The sequence below is a fragment of the Phalacrocorax carbo genome, chromosome 16 (genome assembly GCF_963921805.1).
Source record: "Phalacrocorax carbo chromosome 16, bPhaCar2.1, whole genome shotgun sequence".
NCBI lineage: Eukaryota > Metazoa > Chordata > Aves > Suliformes > Phalacrocoracidae > Phalacrocorax > Phalacrocorax carbo.
In genome coordinates this window covers 6,307,493-6,330,806 of record NC_087528.1, presented here as the reverse complement: position 1 = coordinate 6,330,806, position 23,314 = coordinate 6,307,493, and the positions used below count along the sequence as shown (strand labels likewise).

The following is a 23,314-nucleotide window of genomic DNA, read 5'->3' as shown; positions in this document are numbered from 1 at the left end:
CTGCAATCTTCCTGAACTGTTCTTCTGATACAGTCAAAAGACAAGTGTGGGCAGACCTACAACGTCCATACAGCAAATTCAGTGTTTCACAGAGGAACAAGAGCTATAGTAGACACACTGGCTACGGTGAAGGAAACAGAGGAGACAGCCCTCTCCAGCCATAAAGGCTGGACTACAAGGCTACAGAACACATTCACAAGGGAAAACAGCATACTTGTTGATGATGTGTATCTGTCAGGAGTCATTTTCAGTTTAAATGCTTGCAATTATACATACAATATAATTAAATATTTTGGACTAAAAGGGTTTTACATTAAGTCTGTTCAGCGTCCTTCCATCAGCCATAATGCTAGTTGTGGAATGTTTGATAAAACAAACTGTCCAAAATTCACTCTCTCAGAGGTCAACCATCATTAAACAGAGCCAAAGGCATCTATGCAGCTTGCTTTAATCTACTATTGCAAAATACAAGATTATGTCAATCCAGTCAGTTTGCCAAGCCTAGGGAAAACAATGCAGTAGACATTAAACACACTACAGTAAACAGAGGTCAACCACTAGGAAGAACGGAGAGCATCCTACAAGAAATTCTGGTCCCCTGCACTTGCAGGGAGCAGATTCTGATGAGCTTTAGTCTTTCCTATCACTCCTTCCCAAATGTCTGCACTTGTACACAGGGATCATGACTCATGCAATTAGAAATAACAGCTTTACAGGCATATATAAAAACAGTTCATTGAAACTAGAGCAAGTTTTGTGACAAAAAGGAGAAGTATCTTACAGACAGTGGTGTGGCTAAGTTATCTTCATCTGTCCGGTGAGGAGGACTCATTGAATGCGATCTCAATGATGGTTTCTCATTGTACTTGAATCTTTCCCTGTTATTAACAAAAAGAGTAAGCAGAAAGGGAAGAATTCATTTTCAACAACTTGTGGCACACAAAGGATGCTAATCTTAAAATAAAATCTTTTAAAATACACAAGAGAAAATAATTGTCAAAATGTAAAGATCAAAAATAGTAGAGTAAAAAAAGAAAAATTTCTTATTGAAGGCATGTTAAAGGCAAACAAAAGCCTTAAGCATACCATTAAAAAAAAAACAACAGCCCAAAACCCCCACACCAACAAAAACACCAGAAATATCGTGTACATCACACTATATTAAAAAGCGTTCTTCGCATTTCTCAGTTACTACACAACCCAACATCTCCCAACAGATTTTAGACTAAGATAACTGAGAAGGCTGATCTAACAGAACATTTTTGAAACAACATTGCTAAACGCAAAACAGCACAGGATAAAGTCCAGCAGCACAGAGAAGAAAAAAGAATGAAGGTGGTGGTTGGCTGCACCATAGGGGAGAAGACTTTGGGAGGACCAAAACAGTATGAGGTTAGATCAAGGTATAGCTTCATATAATACAAAAACCGGAAGAGAAGGGCAAGAACTATGCATACAGCTCAACAAAAAAGCAATGACTTGAAAGGCCAGGGTGGAGACTAACACGTCAAAGAAACAAGACACAAAGACTGTATTAGTTGCATTTCACTTCAGCTCTATTTTATAGCCTAAAGTGGTATATATGGGGGGATGGTAAAGACCTGCAGGACAGGATACATGTACAGCATGAGCAACTACTCTGTCCAGCAGAGAAAAAAATGGACAGGGATTTTTTTTTTTGTCATAAATTAAGCATTTGAACAAAAGGAAATTAAGAATAGCAGATAGGTGAAGATAACCTTCACTGATGCACCTGATCAACTGACCTTTCTCAACTACAGAACAGTGAAAGAAAAGAGCAGCCTCGAACAAAATAAAATAAAAATTATAAGGTTTATTAAATAGGCTGATATAGCAAAAGATCCAAACCAGCAGCAACTTCAGCATACACTCCGATGTCAAATCCACACATGTTAAAGTAATTAAAAACTCCTGTTAGGCCACTCACCTTCCTATGACTAGCTATATTGTATTAAAATCAAGTCAGACCATTAAAATACCTTTCATTCTTTCCATCCAGCAGCAAATTAGACAGTAAGTTATGCCAAAAAGACACTGAGACAAATTAAGTGTTTATGAACAGAAAGACAACTGTTGGATATACAATGTAAACTAGTCACTTCTAGGAAGACAAACACAGACAAACTTCTCGTGAAGCACAGCGCCCCAGCTTTCATCAGAACAGCAGGGAACAGTGAAATGTAACAACTGGGAGCATACCTTCCCTGCCAGCACCAATAAATACAAACAACATGCAGGGATGCAAAATAACAATTACAACGCAGTAAATAGTTTAGATAAGCAAAGTCTTCGAGGTATAAAAAAGATCAAAAGAAATATAATAATAGAATGACTGTCTCTAGCATTCCAACATTTGACACAAAATTATCTTTCACTGAAAGAAGACAAATCTTTGCCTGTCAGTAAATCTGCACTTTCATCTGACTTCTCTTCTGAATAATACTCAGGTTACCTAACGATCCAATAAAGTTTCAATTGTTTAAAATGAGAGAAAACAAAAGTCATGCCCCTATCATTAAGGGGTTAAAGAACATCAATAAATATTCAAACCAACCCAAGTTACCCGTAATATCTTTAAATTGACAAAATGAGGAAATAAAAGTCTAGATATACTCTTCATTCTATACCTGCTATTTTGAAGAGGAACTACAAAGGAAGTTACTTTACTGGCTTCTATGAACACAATTTGCAAAAACCATTAAGGGTGGACCGCAATTTTGCTCCTATCAAGCATATACGACTCGTTCACTCCTTTTTCCAGCCTTCTGCTAATATGAATCAAGCTCCAGAAATCAAGATTATTTCTTTTTCCTCCCACGGCAGGTGAGTGGGGAATGGTCAGAGTCTCAACATTGGCCCTGTGAGCCCCTGCTTCAGCCAAAACAGTGAGCTAGCATGGGAGAAGGAAGTCATTTTCTGCTAACAAAGGAGATTAGTAAATTTCCTACTAGGAACAAAGTAAGAGAAACTCGCTGGTTCTTCCTGGTACAGCACAGCAACGTACTAAACTTTAACAATGTTTTTCAGGCATAATCTATAAACATACAGCAGAATTCTCCTATGGGGTCAGAAAGACCAGGTTTCTGTTCAAACCAAACTACTCGTTCATAAAACCAACTCTCTCGTGTTTCAAAATAAAGATGCACCTTTCTAGCACCAGCTGCCTTGGTCTTATGCATTTACACCTGAGTTTGCAAGTAAGGTTTGTCTATCCACTTTTTGTTCAGCCAGATAAACAACTTTTTACAGAAAAGCCAAAATCTTCATACATAGAAGTATGTGCACTGCAAGGTAAAAATAACTGTGAAAAGAACTTCTCCGTTTGTTTGCGACTTTTAAAGGAGGGAATATTGAGATAAACAAACATCAAAAAATTACTCAAACATTTCTCACTGACATCATCTATTTTGCCCTGAGAAAATACTGCAGTTTATCTGAGAGAACTGAGTCACGGCTGGAAAGCAAACTGTTCATCCAGCTACGTACATTAAGTGCCCATGGGTACAGTTCTCCTAATACACATGCTGAGTAGAGGGACAAGTATAATGTAACAAGATCGCCATCTGCTGGCGCTCTCTCCGAACTGCAGATTCCAGAAATACTTAACACTTCACATCTTTACTTGCACCGATAGCTCATTCAAAACTGTAAATAAAAAGAAAGCCAGAATCTATACGTTGAGTGTAGCAAACATCTTAATAGAGACACATGTAAATAAATTATTAAATACGCTATTTCTACAAAACATAACGGCTGAACATTTACCCGCAGTATTTCTTCCTGCATAATTCACACATTTAACGTTTCTCATTGCTATGAAGATTAATGTAATCTACAGAGCTATCAAAATTTCAAAGAACCAATACATAAATTCAGATTTCCTTAGACACAGCTCCATTCTTGGTACGAGTACCCACTAGCAGAGTCATGCCTCTACTGCTAAGTTTCACTTTGAGATTTCTTCAAACCAGGAACTTATTCCATCACATTTTCTTGCTTCTCCTGGCCTGAAATAACATGGAATACAGGTCTCCAGAGAACAGACCAGAGCCCTGGGAGCCATCTGTTGATCACCAATATAGGTATTGCTACAATCCCACAGGACAAAAAAGTAAATGAAATAAAGCTTCACTCCCCTGCCTGCATCTTAGGGAACTTTGCCAGAGCAAGCTGAACCTCAAGTTCAGATACTGAATAGGAGAAGGGGTCAGAGTTCCGATATTGTACTCTAATCAAGGTAGCAAAGAGAGAAAAAATATGGCAAAGAACACAAGGGAGGGAGTAGGCAGAACTGTGCCTCAGCCTTCCTCGAACAGGGACAAGAGCCACCGGGATGCAAAGGGAAGAGTATGCCGCCTCATCCCACTCACCATCCCAGCTGACAGTACAAGTAATTCAGAAGAATTATGTGTATCGTTATGCTGCAAATATGGCCTTGTGGAAATACCAATACGCTAGGTCAGGCCTAACAGGGGTGAGCTGTGCTGATACTGCTTTATTGCTTCTAATACCCAGAGTGAAACTTCATCATGATGGTGCTACTCCAAGCGACCAAGACAACTTGATCAGATCTATGCGGGGTATCTTGACATGGCACAACGTTATCTAACTGATTTAGCTGATGTCTCAAAAAAAAAAAAAGTTTCTAAAGCATAATACATTCCTTGTTTTCATAAGGTCAAACCTAATTTTTTTTAATTAAGGGTATCTGGACAGCTCTACCCAACAGTTCTTTGCATCACCAAACCTAAAGCACTAATATAGTAACACATCTGGCAATTTCTCCATTTTCCACATTTGTTTCGTAAACCACAAGTCTGCTATCAAAATGACAGGTTCGTATCAGAGCATTTGAGTGTAAGCAACCAGAAGACCCCTTAGTATTAACACTGTAGGGCTCTGAAAGAGGAGATGCGTCAGTCCTAAGATCAACTTACTGTTAGAATTACACATAGTTAATGGGTACAGAAGAGGAAAAGTTTCAAGATACTCAATATCAACGTGATGTAACTTCCAAGAGCGCCTATCTGTCGTCTAGCCAAGTCAGAGCTGAAAAATTAAAAAATGCAAGAGTTGGCCCTGTGCCTAAAAAAATGAACAGATAATGATAACAACTTACAAAAAATATAAGTGAACACATTCAAAAAAACAGCATAAGACTTCTGAAACAAAACCCGAGAGGATACTTATAATGCAATGAAACCAAACCAGAAGTTTCATATAGAAGTAGGGAAGCTCTGTACGAGAGGAAGTAAGTGTTTGCTCGAGTTTTGAATAATATGCACACCCTACCTCGAAGAGTGCATTTTTTCACCAAGGATTTCAGAGAGTTTAAACATTAACTAATCTTCAAAATGAGCAAACAAGAGGCAATTCCATCCATGACTGAAATGTAGTCGCTTAAAAAAGGAACAGAAGTCTTCATAATCAGTGCAAAGTTGCACTGCGTAAAAAAAACTAGATAAGATTCCAAAAAAATAGGACAGAGAAGAAGCCTATGATTTTCAAGTGTCCAACTGATCAGGTTGTGCCACACCTTCAATACTGCAGGGACATTTTTCTAAGCCAACAGGAAAACAAGCCTTAATAACCTGACATGTTTCATCCCCTTACCTGCTCTGTAAACAGCTCTATACCCAACTGATTGGAACTAAGGACACAGCTTAAGCTTACTGGCTCCTGCAAACCTACAGAAAGAGGCTGTCCAATGGATTGCCATGACAAGATGCTGCTACTGATACTCCGGATTCTGCTGTACAGCTGCAAATAAGCAATACCGAAATTGTTGTGTTATCCTAATGACAAACATGCAGGATCTAGGCATAGGGGGTGCTAGTCGCCAACACAGCACATGTATTTGTAGTAGACAGCATGATATAAATCAAAACATTGTAAATCAGACTTGGAAGAGAGATTCTGAGTACAAGGATGGAGTCATTGCAAACAATCATCCCCATGCAGGAGTGCAAACAATTTGGTAGGGTATCCCACAGGCAGCAGCTCTCATTTTTAGCCTCATAAGTTTTAACAAGTACAGCTGGTCCAGTCTGACCTTCTGTAACCCAAGATTCATGAAGCTTAAGGGAAATATAAAGAAACCTTGCTATTTCATAAAGAAGCCATGACAAGACATAAGACAAACAGGTAAGTGTTTAATAAAAACTAACATGCTCACAAAAAGATGGCTCAAGTCCCTCTTTCTTTGTACTCATCTAACTTTTCTTCGTCACAGAACAGCAAAACTTGCTTAACTGCAGGGATAAAAAACTAAATTCTAAAAAAACCTGTGAGCAACAATGATAGAACACCCTTTAAATCTACCATCTATACTCTTGCTTATATTTCTATTCTCTATAGAAAAAGCCATTAAAACTATTTGACATAAAAGAACCTTTCAGCATTATTACCTTAGACTACAACTTTAATATGTTCATATGTTAATATGTTTATATTTTTCTATGTTTACTCTCCCCACATTTTTGTCACTTCCTTATTGTATGTTCCTCTTATTCTGAACTGTATAGAAGTAGTGAAGATTAATCCACCTTGGCTTCGTTAGTTAACACCACTTTCCATTTCCCATACATCAGCATGCAGAAAACAGGACTGTGCAAGAACTCCAAGAGGAAAGCAACTGTTTTGATCTATTTTAAGAAAAATCTGGCCTGAGAGTCTTCTGCATCTATACAGTCTTTTACCACATCACTTCTTCCTTACTGCCTGTCCACATTTGTCTGTGCTTCCCTCTCCCAGTTAAGTAATTTTGTATGAATTCTGTCTCTTGCCTTGTGACCACTGTGCTTTGCCACCATAATATCTGAGGTCTGAAAAACATAACCAGAGTACCAGCTTAGACAGATATTTAGAATGTCAGAACAGCTTCTATTATCTACTTTTGAAGTCTACAGAGTACGTTACCAAGTCTACAGAGAGTATTAACATGGAGATAATGGTGCAACAAGGCAACCCGTGATTATTTCTATGTTAGCAAACAGGCTCTTTATGCAAGTCATGAGTACCCCACAGTAACCACCAGTCCAAATCACTACAAAACCCCCTCCTCAGTTGCTGCTAAATTTCTCAAACTATCAGCTTGGCCTATTGATTTTTCCATGCTGAGTGTCTGTAACTTAAAGGGAAAGTAGAACAAGTGGAAGGAAGGCAAAGAGGACAGAGCTATGGGACATGGAAGAAGCCTTAACAGAAGCCAGAGAAGACGACAAAATGGAGGAATATAATAACAGAAACGTACAAAAGTTATCATTAATATAAAATTTATTATCCCAGCTTCTGGATATAAAGTACGACCACTATATTTGAGTCCATGAGGAAGAGTAATAAACTCACACTTAAATATTCAAACATACAGAGCTTATCAAATCAAACATCTATTAAACATGAATCAAATGCTGAATAAAGCAAATAGGAAATCTTACCCATATGTAAGTGGCGTTGCTAAAGATGATTCCCCTTTAGAAGACACCTTCCACGATTCCTCATGCTTGGAGTCACTGTTTCCTAGTTCTCCCATTACCCAGTCAGGTAAGCAGTCTGGGCTACTACTCCGAACTCTTGTTGAATTTGGTTCATCAAAATAAATTGACTGTAATTGAAATAAATGCAAAATCAACTCTAGCATATATTTACACAAATATATTCTTTACACTGTTAATGTCATTTCTTGCAGGAATATCTGCAGTTTAAAAATTCTTTTTCCAATGAAGTAAACAAGGTGTGCAAACACCAGCTTCCCGACCCATGGAAATTAGTACAACAGGCTACGGTGTAAATGTTTTCCGTACTTTACTTCTTTCAGTATGGGTAATTTTAGCATAAATTAGGACTGTTATCTCGCTGAAGTTGATGCCAATGATTGACACAGTATATCCAGGTCTTCAGAAAACAAACTGCAAGCTTAACAATATATATGTGAAATATGAAATAAATCTTTTCTTTCATAGAGTTTAAATAGTGTAGCAAAAGCCAGAATGGCAGACTACTAAAATCACCTCATTTAAGCACATTTTTCCTTTTAGAAGAACCATCTGCCGATTAAGACAAAATATAGTCTCAAGGGTCTTTTATTATTACATCCTTTCAAAGGATTAGACAAAAATTACATTTCTGTTCCTTCAGAACACCTATTTTTATAAGCCTTCTTGGAACCTGAATTCTGAAGAAGCAGCAGGTCTCAAAAGGTTTTGCACATTGAAAGATTTCTCCAACACCAATTACAAGATACAGAGCATGAATGCCTGTATTTACCACATGCAATTCCACTTTTGGAATCCATCAATTCATTCAGAATTGTTTTTCAAATTTATGCCAAATTGAACACTTAAAAGTATTTTCAGAATATGTTTAAGCAAGTTTGTCTTTTAAAGAAGTTACACCCACCATGTATGAAGGTAAAGTTTTCAGAATTCCTGGTTCTGGTTTATGTGTAAAAGGACCTTCCAGTACACCCCGCTTTAGCATGTGGAGCAAAAGTTTTGCATATAGGTTCCGATTCTTCCTTCCCGCTACTCCTGTGCCTGCTCCTGAGGGTTCGCATAATTTTTTAATCCACAGTGCACATCTTTGTCGTTCTAAAAATAGATATCATAATCACTACACATTTTTAGAGCAAATCAAACACATAGGAAAAACAGAAGCCACTACTGGTCACCAATTTTGTAGATGTTTCCCTTCTGTCCAAAAGTGTAAAGCAAAACAAACAAACAAACCCAAATGACTGAACCAAAGGAAAATACAGGTTAAATCCCTAGATTAAAAATCAGCCTTTAACAACAGTTCAAATTTACATAATCCAGAAATATTTTCTATAAATTCATGTTTACCAGAAGACATGAATTCTAGAAATATCATGTTTGGAATCAATCCTTAATAAGTAACTAATACATAAATCACCAGGAATTCTGAACTCACTGCAAGACCTGCCTTAGGTACAATGTACAGCTTGCATGAGTGTTAATATTTTAAATACACACAAAATCTAATTCATTTAAAAAAATCTCTATTTATACAAACTCTGCTACCAGATGATGAAATTACTCGTTTGATTAAACATTTACAAAGCAAGGTCTTAATCTGAAGGGTTCGTGCCTTTAATAATAATAACCAGTTTGTTCTATTTGTTAGATTTACAAAACACAATTAACAGACATTTATATTATTACACATTCGTAAGCTAAATTTAAAAAATCTTATCTCTAAAAAATATTTGCTATTTTGTACGTGCAATCTCAAAAACAATGCCGTTTAGATGCTTTTCATTTCTATGGAATTAATTTTTTTAAAATAGAGACATTAAGGTAACAATGCAAAAGCACATTTACATGGCCAAGATAAGACAGGGAAGCTCAAACAACAGCAATAGGTACTGACAAAATCCAACTTTAGAACTTGTACAAAAACCCCCTCAAAACAGTGCCTTCTAACATCAGACAAGAAGCATCTGGTTAAAGAAAGTGATACAAGGACACATAGTAATTCCCGGTAACCTACAATTTTGTTATTAGCATTCCCCTATATGCACATTTTACCATATTTACCTGACCTATGCTGTAGCTTCAGAACATGAGGCTTCATATCCACAACACAGTGATCAAATTCTGCGTCTAGTTTTTCCCATATTTCCTCTTCACCATCCATTTTGAAAGAACACAAAGTAACCTGCAAAATCATTCACATTGAAGTAGAAAGATTAAATACCACTATACATTAGACTCTGTGCACAGAATCCCAGACTGGCGGGGGTTAGAAGGGCCCTCTGGAGCTCACCCTGTCCCACCCCTGCTGGAGCAGGCACCCCCAGAGCAGGGGCACAGGGCCGCGTCCAGGCGGGGGGTGAATGTCTCCAGGGAAGGGACCCCACAGCCTCTCTGGGCAGGCTGTGCCCCTGCTCTGGCACCCGCACAGGGAAGGGGTTTGTCCTCATGTTCAGGTGGAGCTTCCCGTGTTCCAGCTTGTGCCCGTGGCCCCTTGGCCTGGCGTTGGGCACCGCTGAGAAGAGTCCAGCCCATCCTCCTGACACCCACCCTTCAGATATTTATAAGCACTGATGAGATCCCCCTCAGCCTTCTCCTCTCCAGGCTGAACAAACCCGGGTCTCTCAGCCTCTCCTCATAAGGGAGATGCTCCAACCCCCTGAGCATCTTAGGCTATGCAAACACATGCTTTGGAATTATACAGAAAATAAAACTAAATATTTTATTATGTTCAAATAAACACACATATAAGAGCAGTTCTTTGCAAACAACAGATATTCAATGTAATCTACAGGAATGTGCTTGTTTATATTTGAAAGTAAATACATATTCAGTTACAGTTTGTATAAAACACCTAATGAATGTCCTAGCTGCGTTTGTAAATTTTTCTTCCTTCGAATTAGTATTTTTTCTTAAGAGAAGAAGGAAAAAAGGAAGAAAACCGGCTAACAGACCTATGAGCTAAAAGTAGCGGAACCAACAAACGTCAGAATTGTTCCTTAGGGAAGGAGTACTGAAAAGACAGCCAAACAAGAGCTCTTTATCCCAGGTCATCCGTCATTACTTTCCAGCCGGCCGATGCATGTTTGCACATTTCAGCCTGCAGCTGGCACATGCCTTTGCCAGCCCAAGCTGAAGGCAGCAACCAGCCTGCTGAAGCCGCCGGGCCTCTCCCTGCGGACCAGCCCCGTTACAGCCCCGGCCCCACTCCCAGCCGAGCCCGCTGCACCTCTTTGCTTGCCCTCCTCCAGGTGCTTTATCAACCGGCTTCCCGGGAGCCCCGCGTCTGCCCGGGGCTGATTTGCAGCGATTTACCGCCGCGATTTAGCACGGCGCACCGCCCCGGTCCCGCTCCCCTGATGAAGTTCGCCACAACCCGCCCCCAGCCCCCGCACCCCGGCGGGACACCCCCGGCGCCCCGGCCCCTCTCCCGCCGGGAAGGAGGCAGGGAGGCCGCCCCCGGGACACGCCGCCCCCTTCACCTGGCTCTCCGCAGCTCCCGGGACGGGGAGGGGGGGCCGGGCCGGCGGGTCCCGGCCCCCCTCAGCGGGGAGAGGCCGCCCCGCGCAGCGCCGAGCCGAGCCGGCCAGGCCGAGCGGCCAACGGTTCAAACAGGCCCCACCCCCGCTCCCGGCGGCCCCGCCGGCCCCCGCCTTGCCCTTTCCCTTTCCGCTTCCGTTTCCGCGGGCCGCCGCCGGTTGCCAGGCGACGCGGCCGGCGGCGGCCCGGCCCGGCCCCGGGGCGGGAAACCTGAGGCGGCCGGTGGCAGCGGCGCCGCCTGTGAGGAGAGCCCTGAGGGGCTGCGGTTGTGTCCGGGGGGTTGTTCGCGCCCGGGAGCCGGCACGGGAAAAAACCCCTTTGGGCTGGGGAGAGTAAAAGTGTGCGGTGAAGGCGGTCCTGTCACACCGCAGAAACACGGTCGCTGCCGCGATGGTTAATCGCCGTCCGGAGTCGTTACCGTCACCTCGCACTGAGGGAGCGCCAAGGGAGAAGTGGGAGACGGCGGGAGATCGTGGGGTCGGCTGGTGCCCTGGTGAGGCGGGGGTGGGCCCGGTGCTTCAGCTCCGCCGGAGGGCCCGGGCCGGGAGAGGGGAGCAGGAGCAGCGGGAGGCAGCTCCGCGTTCCTCGGGGTGCGCCTCGTTGTTTTAGTTGCTGCTGGCTGGGTATCGGCTGTGCCTCTGTCCTCGTTATCATGAATGTTTGGGGAAATAAATGCTTCCACACAGCTCAGTGAAAAATATTTGCCGCTCTGCAACTAAAGGTCAGTAAATCGGAAGTAGCTTTTCAGCCTGAGCAATGTTTTTGTAGCTCCGTATGGGCGTTAGAAACGTGAGCGGGTGAAATGAGACTGAAATTGTAGGTGCGGGCTGAATAATTGCAGAGCCAATTTTAGCCACACTTTCTGAGTATTTCTAAGTAAAAATTGTTCAAGTATATCCTTGTAGATAGTAGAGTGATTTTGAGTTCACTTTAAAACATTTAATATGCTCAGTATTGCTCACATTTCCTGGGTTGTTTATGTCCTACCCCAAGGACAGAAAATAGGAGGGGGTGTTGGTAATAGAAGAATTTAAAAGTACGCGCCTGACATGCACTGCCTGACACAAGAGATACAGGTTACACTTGGTTTTTTGTAGCCATGTCAAGAAAACCATCAATTAATCCAGAAGGATCAGAGAAATCTCCCAGTCCTTTCAGCTCTTCAGCCTCTTCCTGAGTCAATTAAATAATTCTGTATGCATAATCCCAAATAAAATGTGTGACCTCTTTGATTCAGTTAATTAGTTCTCTTTCCCCAAAATCTGTCACTGACCTTACTGTGTGTATAGCACCTAAAGTGCTTTTATCTCAAGTGAGTAAACTCTTCAACTCTTCTAAGCTTGATTCACATACACATATGCATCAAACAAGAATTTCTTAAATGTTCAGTAGAAAATTGGCTGTTTTCTTTGATTTCTCAGCTGATCTTCAGCAGAAATGATTCTGTGTTAGGGCTTGTTTAGTGGTAGATATGACAGCTACCTGGTTGCATGCTCGGATTGCACATAGCTCCTTAAATCAATATTTGCATAGAGTGGTGCAAAAAATGAGTGATGGAGTATTTAATCCATGGTAGAATCTCATTATTAGATTATGAAGATTATTTATTATCTTTAAATTCAAAATGTAAAATAATTTTCATTTAATATATTTTTGAAGATATGACTACTTTGTTTTCAAATAGTGGAAGATTCTTGCAACACAGTAAGGCTGCTGGGCAGCTTACTTGCTCAAAGAACTGTACTTGCCACTTTTCACCTCTGAATCACCACTTCAGAAACCCAGATTTGTCATGGGAATTTTCTAATTATTATGAAATCAATTTGTCCAACCCAGTCCAAATCACAAGAGACAGACAACAGTTTTGTCAGTCAGTAGAATATGGGAGGCTGAACGCACTTGACAACGTGACTCTTTCCAGGCAGGTTTTCAAGGGCAGCACGCGAGCGTGTTGGCCAGGTGATACGGTGAGGTTTGCATTTCTTCTAGCTTTGCAAACCTGCTTTCTGACAGTTGAAAAGGAATGGAATTTCTAAGCCAACTCTTTTGTATGTTGTTCTTCATCGATTCGTATCTGCACATTGCCTTCAGATTTTAATATGTCTCTGTCATTTTGAAAAACTGGATTTGCTGGTATATGGTGAAAAAGAATACGAGGCAGAGCAGAACCAATGGATTGGAACCGGTACTCCAGGACAGTTTTCCTGAGAGAACAGATCCAGTTTCTGGGTCTGCTTACCGTCGCAGAGCAGGGTGGCCGGAGAGGTTGAAGCCTACCTGCATTGATTTGACAATCACACAACTTCTGTCCAAAAAGAAAGAAAAACTACAGATTCAAGAAATGACCGAGGTCTCGCCTCCAGCCAAAGCTTCAGCCTGGACACAATGAGTGCTGATGTGCACTGACCCTCCGGAGGAAATCACTAAAGATACACACCTGTAGAACACGTAGATACCCCAGCCAGAATACAGAACAAATTCCTAGTTTGAATTGTAAAAATATCTTAATTTAAGTAAAAGACATTCAGTCCTTTTTTTTTTTGTCTCACTTTACCATGTTCTTTTATCAATGTGACTGTCTCAGCAGGTTGCCTCGAGGAACAAGAGCACAGCTTAAGGCATTCTTTCAAACATCTTTTAAAAAAAGGCAGGTTTCACACACTCATACCAGCCTTTGGAACACCTCTAGTTGCAATACATTATTTTTCAGACCTTCGAAGCAAGCCTTTCATGTCTGAAAAGTTGTGATTCACAAACACCTCAATACTTCAAAGACTTACCAGGTCACAGATATTTTTTCTCCCTTTTCTTGCTTCAGGAGACTAGATAATAAATTCGGCATATGAACATTGGCTCCTAAGGGTGATTCTTTAAAATATTCAAATACTGCATATCCAGCTAGGAAGCAGGGCCAGCTGACGTGATCAGTTGTTATCCTGCTGCATGGGAAAGTAGAACTGGGAAAATCTGCTTAGAAAAACCTGAATGTTCCTGGGGCAATTGTTTTCGTGCAAAATACAAATAATTTCAGGGGAAAGAGGCATTTCTGTGGCAGCGAATGCTAACTTTACTTACGCCAACTTCACAGTGTTTTGCTGTGAAAGACAAGTTAATATTAAACTGTTTTGTATCTCAGCTACTGTCCCGAACATCCCAGTCCCAGAGCTGTGTCCACACAACATTTAGGCTAGATTCCCAAACAGATAGGATCCTGTCAGCTGATCTATGTACGTGTTAAAGTAGTTATGAATATCTTGGCCTGTCAGCCAAATGTCGTTCAAGGATCCCACTGAAACATGTTAGGAGCCAAAACACAGTGCACATTGTACCAGCGAAATACCCTCTTCAGTCGCTGGTGTGAATTTGTCCGTCTCTACATTAGAGAATTAGATTGCTGATGAGTACAAAGTATTAAATACTTAAAAGCTGCCTCAATCTCTCCGTAAAAATAGGAAGTATAAGAACAAATTCTATCAGTCATACTATTAAAATATTCATGTGCAGCCTTCAAAAAAAAAAAAGATAATTAGAGCATGTTCAGAGATTTTTAATGGTAGCTGTAGCATCTTATGAGGAGTTTGATCTTAATGTTAAATGGCCCTTTCAGAAAGTTCTATGGTAGCTTGCTTACTGGGTAGCTTACTTCTGCTTTTAATCACAGAGAAAGCTTTTATACTTCAGAGGGAACCACATATGACTCATGACAATTTATTATAAGTGTACAACAAATATTTCTCTATCACTTTTCTAGGATATTGAAATTATAATTATTTATTCTGAATGGAAATACAGGCATAAGCACAGGAGTTGCCAGACTGGATCATACCAGTGAAATACCTGTATCATGAATCAAACTGAAAGTACAGTTTACTTCAAAGCTACTTAATGACCAGAAATCATTACTATTGCTCAATGGTGTACGAGTGTCTTTTATTTTTTTTAAAGGAATCAGTTACGTTACACAATATTGAAACAGTGGTAAAAATTAACAGTTGTGTAAAACAACAGTTTCAGGTGAAGTTAGAATCTCAAAAACATAAATAGTCTTACTAACTTCAGCAAATTCTTTTAAAGGTGTAGAAGAACCCATTATCTGTTGCTATTGACATTTAAACCATGGTTGGATACTTGGCGTCTAAACTCATTTGGAAGTCTCAGTCTTTCTACTTACGTAAATTCTGGAAAATCCTAGGCTGATGACCCTCTGTCTATCTATAATTAAAGGTCCACTCCATATCAGAGGGGAGCGGTAATGGAATCAGAACCCAGCTAATTACTGATGATGAAGGCCTTTCTGTATAAATTAGTTAAGAGCTAAAGGGCTTGATTGACGATTAGGTAATATGAAATAAGAACACGCTATTGGCTGAAAATTACTTTATTGTAAAGGGACTGCTATTGAGAAAGTCATTTACAGTTGCGTAAGTGTTGGGAATATGGAAAGAGAAGCAGTATTGTGGGGATTTTGAAGAAGGCAGAGAAAAGAGAATGAAAGTTAATGGCTGAAATAATGTGTCACAGCTTGTGAAAGAGGCTGCTAGGGATGGTGGTTGGGAAAACAGCTGAGACCATGTTTGCAGAGAATCTGGAGCTCGCCTGCAAATTTACACTCACAGAACCGAAGTTTTCCTCCCATATGTAATGTTTTGTCTCAGTAAGACCAGGATTTAGTACTGTATCACTTCTCTGATTCATGCCTGATCTTCACATGGTTTCATGTCGGATGGGTCCTTCTTCACAAGGCTTGAAAAAAAGCCACGTTCTGTTGAAAACAAGTAAAGAACTTGGATTAAATTCTTGAATTCATTATGTCTCACGGACCTTGCTAGGTGAGCAATCAGTCTTTGCATCATAGTAGAACCCCTAGAAGAAATACACTGTTTTAATTTCTATTCTGATGAAAGCTAAGCTACATCCATCAGAACCCAAGCCAAATGTGAGGAAAGGTGTTCTCATCATGCGTAGGCTGTGTTTTTTCCTTCACTTACAAATGAAAAGAAAGAAATATTCTATGGAAGGGATATTGATAAAACAAATGCAAAGCATTTCCCCTTGCTAACAAACTTCAGTGTTTAGTCTGTCTGTTCTGAAAACCTGTGTGCCTGTGGACAAGTTCCTCCAGCATCAACTCCTCACTACAGCTGTCAGCTGCTTTTCAAGGCTTTTGGTCCAAAGTCAGAACCAGCACATTACCTATCAGCATAACGTGGGAGCGATTCACCGCATGGGGGTGAATACGTCGGGTTCTCAAGGCTGCAGAAGTGTTCAGGCTCTTTTCCCCTGTAGAAGGATTGATCCAAGGATCAAGGATCCAAGGATTCATGAAATCCTGGAATACTTCACATATGACCTTTTGTTTGGGCTAGGCCACCTCTAAATAACACCTTTTAAGAACAGAACAGGGATTAAAGCAGAGCTCTGACATATCCAAAAGAAAAGTCTCGCTGTGCATTCTCTCCTCCTCTCAGGCCATTTCTTTCTAAATACCCAATAAGTTTAGTGCAAGGCAGATGAACTAGCCAGTCAAATAGGGCTCAGAGGTGAATTATGATGTTGCCCCCACACTAAAGTACTTGTTATTCCACCAACAGAAGCTGTTTCATGATTAGCCTAGCATGTACCTTTGAAACAGGCGGGGAGAGTGAGGTTGCCATCCACACATGGAACAGCTACAGTATAGGCACAGGATTTTTCTTTGTTCTTGCAGAAGAAGGATACGGTTTCACCGTGCTGAATGCCTTCCTTAAGGTCTTTCTGAACACTTTTCTTCTCGCCGTTGTACAGCACTACAGCTTTCTTAGCTGGTATTTTGCACGGTCCTGGAAAACCATCCAGTTATGAGCAACACGTAAGGATAAGTAGGACTTTATTTTGAAAAGTGGGTGATTAGATCCCACCAGAAATCTGTACAGTTGACATGTGGGAATGAAAAACAATGTGTCCCACACATACATAATACTTCTGCTGGTATTACAATGCTGAAGAAATTCAGACCCCTAAGTACAGTATCAAAAGTTTCCCGTGAAAGCGAGCCTCAGTAAAATTTCTAATTATATTAAATATGAAGAGGAGAGGAAATACTTAGATGAATAAAGGTTTGTGGCTGATTATTGAAGTCAATTCAAATACATCATGTCATACAACGTTCAGTGCTGGGAGTGATCTTAGATTATCAGGGCCTTGAAATCACTGTTTCGGTATTCTTTTGAGGACAGCTCTTGCACAAAGGTATAATAGCTCATGAACAGTGGTCTTTTAGGAAAATTCAGTTTCTAAAAGAAAGCGTATGGTTTCTAAAAGGTAGCATACCTTTACAGGATGGCTTTGTGGACCAGTTTCCAGTCTTCTCACATCGGGAATGCTTAGGTCCGTCCAGCACGTAGCTGGACTGGCAGCCAAAGCTGACGCTCTCGTTATAGTGATATGTTCTACGAACAGCAAACTCTATGAATCCATTTTCTATTCCTGTTGGAGTGGGGCATGTGACAACTGCAGTACAAAAACAAAACCAAGGCTTTTTCAATGTGTGGTTCAAAAGACTTCAAAATATATGTCAAAAAATACATTAAACTTTCATGGTGGTTCATTTCAGCCTCTTGCACAGGAAGACACAGCTAGAGGAAAGATAGTTTTAAAAAAAACACAATAAATAACTATTACTTGTTTTAATCCATATCTATTGCAATCTGTGTTTATATCCAAAAACTACTTAAATGTGGCAAAATTTCTCTGAAACCAGTGAAGTGCTTAAGACTATGCATGAGGGTTTCTATTTCTTACATTAATCCTAGCACTTGGTAGAATAAAATGTCCACTGTGCTCTGGAGGCCAGGCTCTGATTCCCCACTGTGAACTACGTTTAGCAGGTTTTGTTTATATAACCTTCACACCTGCAGCAAATATTTTGTCAATCCCACGTCGCATGCGATGTTGTTAGCCATCAGCTTGCATTCACGAGTCTAACTTTCAGAATAATTATACTGCATGTTTGCAATAGCAATTGTTAAAAAAAAATATTATTAAGGTTGTTCGTGTAGTTTCACATATACAATTCTAAGGAATATTTTTAGGTGTTGATAAAAGTAAGTTACTTACCCTTGCACTCTGGAATGCTGCTCCAGTTCCCGTTGGCCGTGCAGGTAGCCGTCTCGTTCCCAATAAGTGCGAGAGGAGGCACACATTCAAAAGTAATTGTGTCCAGGAAATTAGAAATGTTTCCAGGTTTTAACCGACGGTAAGAAAGGACTCCAAATTCGGGAAGTGAGGGAGGTGCACAAGTCACCGCTAGAAAAGCGGAGCATTCAGAGAAATGAAAGCTTAAAGATCTAATTATTATTAGAATCACAGGAGCAGCATGCTTATAACCAAATTAACCCACGCTGTCCCTTACAGAAGCGTGGCTAACAAAACAAATAGTTCAGAATAAAAGTCTCAGGAACTGCAGAGTATGTACTTCATGATTTCTGCTGTATTTTTCAGACAATATTATGCAGTATATTGCTTTTTCAGTAAAGTGCTTATGCAGGCCAGGTTATAGGAAAAACACGTATAACAGTTGCAAAGGCATGACAATATCCTCTTTTTATACACAGGGAGAATGAATTTGAGTGCATAAGCATCTTAACCTTCAGCTGTAAATAGCATCCCTGATCCTGGCCTTTTGTACAGACCTTTAAACTCTATTTCTCTAAAACTAGAATCCATACATCTAAAACAAAATATAGAGGGTTCTTGATTTTCCTAACTGTATTCAGCAGAGCACTACAGAAGGCCTCTAAATAAAAGTCTATGTAATTCTGAGCAACATGAAGGACCCATTCTGTAATAAGAACAAGGATAGAGTAGGTTTTTGGTCATTAAACACATACGTTGACACTGTGGAAGAGTTCCACTCCACTTCCCATCTGCCATGCATTGGCTGGTTCTTGTCCCCACAAGGTTGTAACTGAAAACAAAAAGAGCTGGCTATGAGAAAGCTTAATGAACACGGAGAAGAATCAAGTTGTTCTTTGCAAGAAAGATTACCATTTCTCATAAACAGACTCAAGAGTCCAGTTCTGAAATCCTTCTCTAGTTCTAGCACTTACTGACCTCAAAGGAAATTTTGATTCAAATACAAAAAGTTTTCGGTATTTGAGTACTGCAGGTATCCAGACAAAAGGCTTAATGCAACAAGATATTTTGCCGTTTCGACTGTATATTCTATCTTATGTATTAATTTCTACAAGTGATTAATGCTGTGGATATGTGTAAGTAGTGAGCATTGATCTGTGATTGCTCCTGGGAGGAGTTCCAAGCTAATTGGTGCAATTAGGATCAAACTATTGCAAAGAACTCAGCACTCTTTAGAACTAAAGTCACTGAGGTGCATTATTTTATTTTAATGCCAGATAGCCCAATTTACTTTCCATATGCACTCTAAATGCTTTTCTCCCGTCCTCTGTACTTATATTATTAGCACTTACTCTGAGTTTTAAAGAACTGTTCATCGTGTATCTATCATTTCAATATCACACAGCTGAAAACTAGTAAATTATAATTAGCAAAATTAAATCAAGTCCCATTGCTACATTTGGTGTCATAGTCAAATTTATTTATTCTTATCTTGCTCTGATTTTGCAGAAGAAGGTGTCTGAGGCTGTTGACACTCTTCAGTGAGATCGAGGCTACGTCTCACCTATGACCTTGCCAGGTAAGTACTGTTTATTCATTAATTACCCAAGTAAAATGAACTGTACATTACTATAAAATATTTCCTTGCATTTACCGTAACTCTTTTTCTTTAAATGCATTCTCATTTCTAAAGCTGGCAAGTAGCCTTGAGTGAAAGTGTTTGCTCCAGGGACCAAATTAGGATTAACCTCATGTTTGCATTTACTGAGCTCAGAAAGGCATAGAAACAAATTTTTCAGTCTCCAGAGCCTAACAGCATGCCAACTTAGATGGAGATTATCTTCTCTCTGCTGTAGGATTTCATCTCATGATGTAATAAGAGGATTTAAAAAGCCGGGGAAAGCAGTCTGGAATAAATCTTTACATAAAATCTCCACTATTCTGATGGTTTTCATATCTGTAAGACATTGCTTTGGAGTAGCAAAGCTCTGGGACATTATAGCCAAGACTGAACAGGAGGATCACGATATGCAATTGTTTTTTAGTTTCTGAAGTGGAGGTGGGCTTTTATGTACACTTTTCTAAGGTCCCTGGCTTGCAATACTGCAGCAGGTGATGCTAGAAAGTAATATTGTGGTTTAGGTTATTTATTTAAGAGCATGAGGAAGGGAATGCTTACCCTGGTTCACATGAAAAACTTATAGAACTCTGATAGTGGAGGTCTATAAAATCAATTTTTCCATGTTGCAAGGGTCCAGGACTGGGACATCTCTTTGCTGCTAATTAAACATAAAAAAATGATAGTATTATTTCAGGAGACATGAAGCTAGGATAAGGGAAACGAGCTGATCTTAAAGGGGTCCTGGTGTCATTCGTTCATAAATCTAGCTATTCTCCATTTCTATCAAAATGTAGTCGTTTCAAAGTTTTTATAATTAAATAATTTTTAACACTTGATTGTCTGAGGAAAATAACTTCTATGCAATAAAATGATAAAAATTAAGAAAGAGGGATAAAATAAATGCAGGTGTTATCAAGCAGTTTGTGTCATTAGAGCATAAGCACTGCTGGGCTGGGTCAGATTAAGGTTTGTCTTGTCCAGGTCCAATCTCCATCACCACCTGGGAGCAGAGGCTTAGGGAAAAGCATGGGACATGTATGGGAAGATCCTTCCCCTGTTACTTGCCCCTCTTCTTCCCCACACCCAGCTGTCTTCCGACAAGTAAGGAAAGAACAGTCAGAAAACAGAAGTGTATCAGTTTAAATATATCAGATTAATCACGGGGACTACAAAATATCCTTTCAGGTCAACGCATGGCTTGTCAGCGAGATGGCGTAAAATCTAGGGGTAGGATTTACTTTGTTTACTTACGTAGGCATAACAGCGTATTGAGAGGCCACTTGCCAGTCGGGAGGCAGGTGTACTTCCTTTGGCCGTTATTGGGGACGAACCCAGGCCTACAGGTATACTCTATTTCCTCACCCACGTCATACACACTTTTGTTTACATCAACTGTGGCAAACAGCACTTCTGGTGGCCTGGGACAAACTGGAGGAAAGGAGACACTTTACAAGAAATTGGGCAAAAAGTTGGAGTTTGGTTTATTGCTCAGCTGTTTCTGTATTATCATCAACTATAGTGTGTTCCTGCACTGAGCTAAACGGTCCTTTCGTAATCTATAGGTACGTAACTTCCTGAGGCAGCTGGTGGCTGCTATAACTATTAGCCAGAAAAAAAGGTGTTCTTCCTCTTCTCCTCGGCAGCTCTATCAGCGGCCCCAGTTCGATTTTGTGTCACTTTTTTTTACTAAAATTTGCTTTAGCTTCAGAATGGATTTATGAAGGTATTCTGCAAAGCGAGTCAATTATGGTAAATTATTTTGGACAAATGAGGGTGAGAAGGACTTAGAGGCAAATGAACGCATTTGATTTTTAATCCATATTAGTTTGGTGGGGTCAGCCTGAAATGAGCTTTTCTTTTTTTAAAATAATATTTTTCTGTGGCTTCCCCAGATTTTCTGTTCTGTGGGGCAAACGCTCTGTTACATGAGACATTTCTGATTCCAAAACAGCTTTAACGTGTTGACAGTGTGAACAACTTGTCACCCGGAGAGTGAGAACAGGAGGGGAGCAGCCAGGGAGGAATGGGGGGTGCAGACTGTGCTCCTGCAAAGGACATGGCGAGAGGCTCCTGCTGGAATTGTGGGGTGAGGACAGAGGAACACAGAGCTCGTCCTGTAGAAGGGCATAGCAAACGGAGGGAGGCAGTACGTGGAAGAGTGCCCAGAGCCCTTGGTGTGGGGGAAAGAGGGGCAAAAGCAAGGCAGGGGCTGTGCCAGGCAGCCCCTGCAGCAGAGGGGAAAGCGAGATAAGCAGGGAGCTGGGCAGAGGGAAGGAGCGAGGTTAACTCCTGGCACACGCAATGCCCCCAGCATGCAGGCAGCCTGGTTTCCACAACTTCTGTCAATATTTCTTCTGTTTTCCTCCATGTTATACTTTTGTATACAGCAATTGACCTCACCATAGGAAGAGACAGAGGAAGGAACGGAAGGGAAAAAGAGAGGAAATAGATTTCAGAGAAAACTCCCCTTCAGAACAGTTGACCAGAATTGTCTGAAGGTTTTTAAATCCTCTTGCTTTCTACAGCTTTCCTCGTTCACACTTCAGGATAGCATTGGCCGTTAGAAAGTGGAAGACGCTTACCTTTCGCTGCAAGAGCACAGTGGCTCAGAGCAACTACGCACGCAACCAGTGCCAGGGAGTACATTGCCGCCAGTCCACAAGCCCAAATGACCCTCGGTCCAGTGTTTCTTCTCTTAAAAATAAAGGCAACCACAAAAGGATGGTTACATATTAACTCTTTGTATTTATTCCTATCCTAGTAAACAGAAGATAAAAGGTTCCTTGTGCTGCATGTAATAAAGGATGAAACAATCATCACATGTTGTGTTCGTACATAATGCAGGAATTCAAAGAGCGATCTCTGCTGAAAACGTCTCCTCTCCAGTTGTTTCTGCAGAGCATCTCCTGTTGGGACCGATGGTTTTGAAAAAACAGTATTATCTTCTCAGCATCTTTAGAGGGTGAGGATGTTTGGAATATGATATCAGATCAAATAATAGAACTGTCACGAAGAAGCTTTCGTTTATCACTTGAGCGTGTACTTTTCTATGTACCAGAGTCCTCAGAGTTATAACAAAATCTTTTTAAGGCAAAATGATTAGTGTTGGAGTAACACTGATATTGTCATATGCCTCCAGTGATGATACCGGCTTTCTGCTACTTTATACTGGTTGATGATCTGTCCTGAAATTCAGGCTTTAGAGGCCTGTTTGATCAGATTCATGTCATCAATAAGTGTCTTTCAATTAACAGATAACTAAAAGCAGCAGAGGCAGGGCCCACAATGCCTGCACTGTGGGAAAAGTTAAATAAACTTCTACACTGTGCTTATCTGTGACAAGGGGGTCAAACTTAAATGATATTTTTGGGCGGTATGAAAACTTGTTTTGGTGCTATGATTTGGGGTCATCAGGTCAAAACTCCACAGATATCAGCTGAGGTTCTAATCACTGCAGTTCTCCTAATTTAGCTGATTTGAACTGCAGGAGCATCTGAAATGCAACCGAAATAACATTTGTGTAATCATT

At 40.5% G+C, this 23,314-nt stretch overlaps 2 protein-coding genes and 2 long non-coding RNA genes across 15 annotated transcripts in view; 2 read left to right on the top strand and 2 right to left on the bottom strand.

The window, feature by feature from the left end:
• CEP112 (centrosomal protein 112) overlaps positions 1-11,149 on the bottom strand; it is a 173,201-nt gene extending 162,052 nt beyond the window's left edge. For 6 of the 8 annotated variants that reach the window (XM_064467132.1, XM_064467135.1, XM_064467134.1 and 3 more), the window contains exons 1-6: positions 10,994-11,149; positions 9,576-9,696; positions 8,419-8,609; positions 7,458-7,624; positions 6,807-6,845; positions 782-878 (exon numbers count right to left, since the gene is read on the bottom strand). In XM_064467132.1, the coding sequence (XP_064323202.1) occupies positions 782-878; positions 6,807-6,845; positions 7,458-7,624; positions 8,419-8,609; positions 9,576-9,675 (594 nt within the window). In that variant the 5' untranslated portion in view covers positions 9,676-9,696; positions 10,994-11,149. Of the gene's footprint in view, positions 1-781; positions 879-6,806; positions 6,846-7,457; positions 7,625-8,418; positions 8,610-9,575; positions 9,700-10,993 lie in introns of those variants that run through there. The other 2 variants (XM_064467133.1, XM_064467136.1) reach the window with 2 other exon arrangements.
• A 40-nt stretch (positions 11,150-11,189) lies between these two features.
• Positions 11,190-13,586, top strand: LOC135315958 (uncharacterized). 2 transcript variants are annotated; one of them, XR_010375449.1, is made up of 2 exons: positions 11,190-11,772; positions 12,736-13,586. It is a non-coding gene; the product is annotated as an uncharacterized LOC135315958 (long non-coding RNA). The 2 variants fall into 2 exon arrangements; XR_010375448.1 differs by having other exon boundaries at positions 12,149-13,586.
• A 1,827-nt stretch (positions 13,587-15,413) lies between these two features.
• APOH (apolipoprotein H) lies at positions 15,414-22,477 on the bottom strand. Of its 3 annotated transcripts, none has more exons than XM_064467141.1 (8): positions 22,368-22,477; positions 21,037-21,213; positions 20,344-20,443; positions 18,920-18,996; positions 18,147-18,335; positions 17,361-17,540; positions 16,673-16,870; positions 15,414-15,813 (listed from the first exon to the last, which is right to left on the bottom strand). In XM_064467141.1, the coding sequence occupies exons 1-8, from the start codon at positions 22,429-22,431 to the stop codon at positions 15,743-15,745; spliced, it is 1,056 nt and encodes a 351-aa protein (XP_064323211.1). In that variant the 5' UTR covers positions 22,432-22,477; the 3' UTR covers positions 15,414-15,742. The 3 variants fall into 3 exon arrangements, with proteins under 3 accessions (XP_064323211.1, XP_009509035.1, XP_064323212.1); XM_009510740.2 differs by having other exon boundaries at positions 20,344-20,440; XM_064467142.1 differs by lacking the exon at positions 21,037-21,213 and having other exon boundaries at positions 22,368-22,449.
• On the top strand, positions 21,210-22,454 carry LOC135315959 (uncharacterized). 2 transcript variants are annotated; one of them, XR_010375451.1, is made up of 2 exons: positions 21,210-21,347; positions 22,311-22,454. It is a non-coding gene; the product is annotated as an uncharacterized LOC135315959 (long non-coding RNA). The 2 variants fall into 2 exon arrangements; XR_010375450.1 differs by having other exon boundaries at positions 21,210-21,534.
• Positions 22,478-23,314: the final 837 nt, after the last annotated feature.

Coding starts and splice junctions, on each gene's coding strand:
- APOH (XM_064467141.1), bottom strand. CDS start 22,431: ATGTACTCCCTGGCACTGGTTGCGTGCGTAGTTGCTCTGAGCCACTGT. Junction 18,997..20,343: donor AGTTTTTCATGTGAACCAGG/GTAAGCATTCCC, acceptor TTTTGTTTTCAG/TTACAACCTTGTGGGGACAA. Junction 18,336..18,919: donor AACTCTTCCACAGTGTCAAC/GTATGTGTTTAA, acceptor CCGCTTTTCTAG/CGGTGACTTGTGCACCTCCC.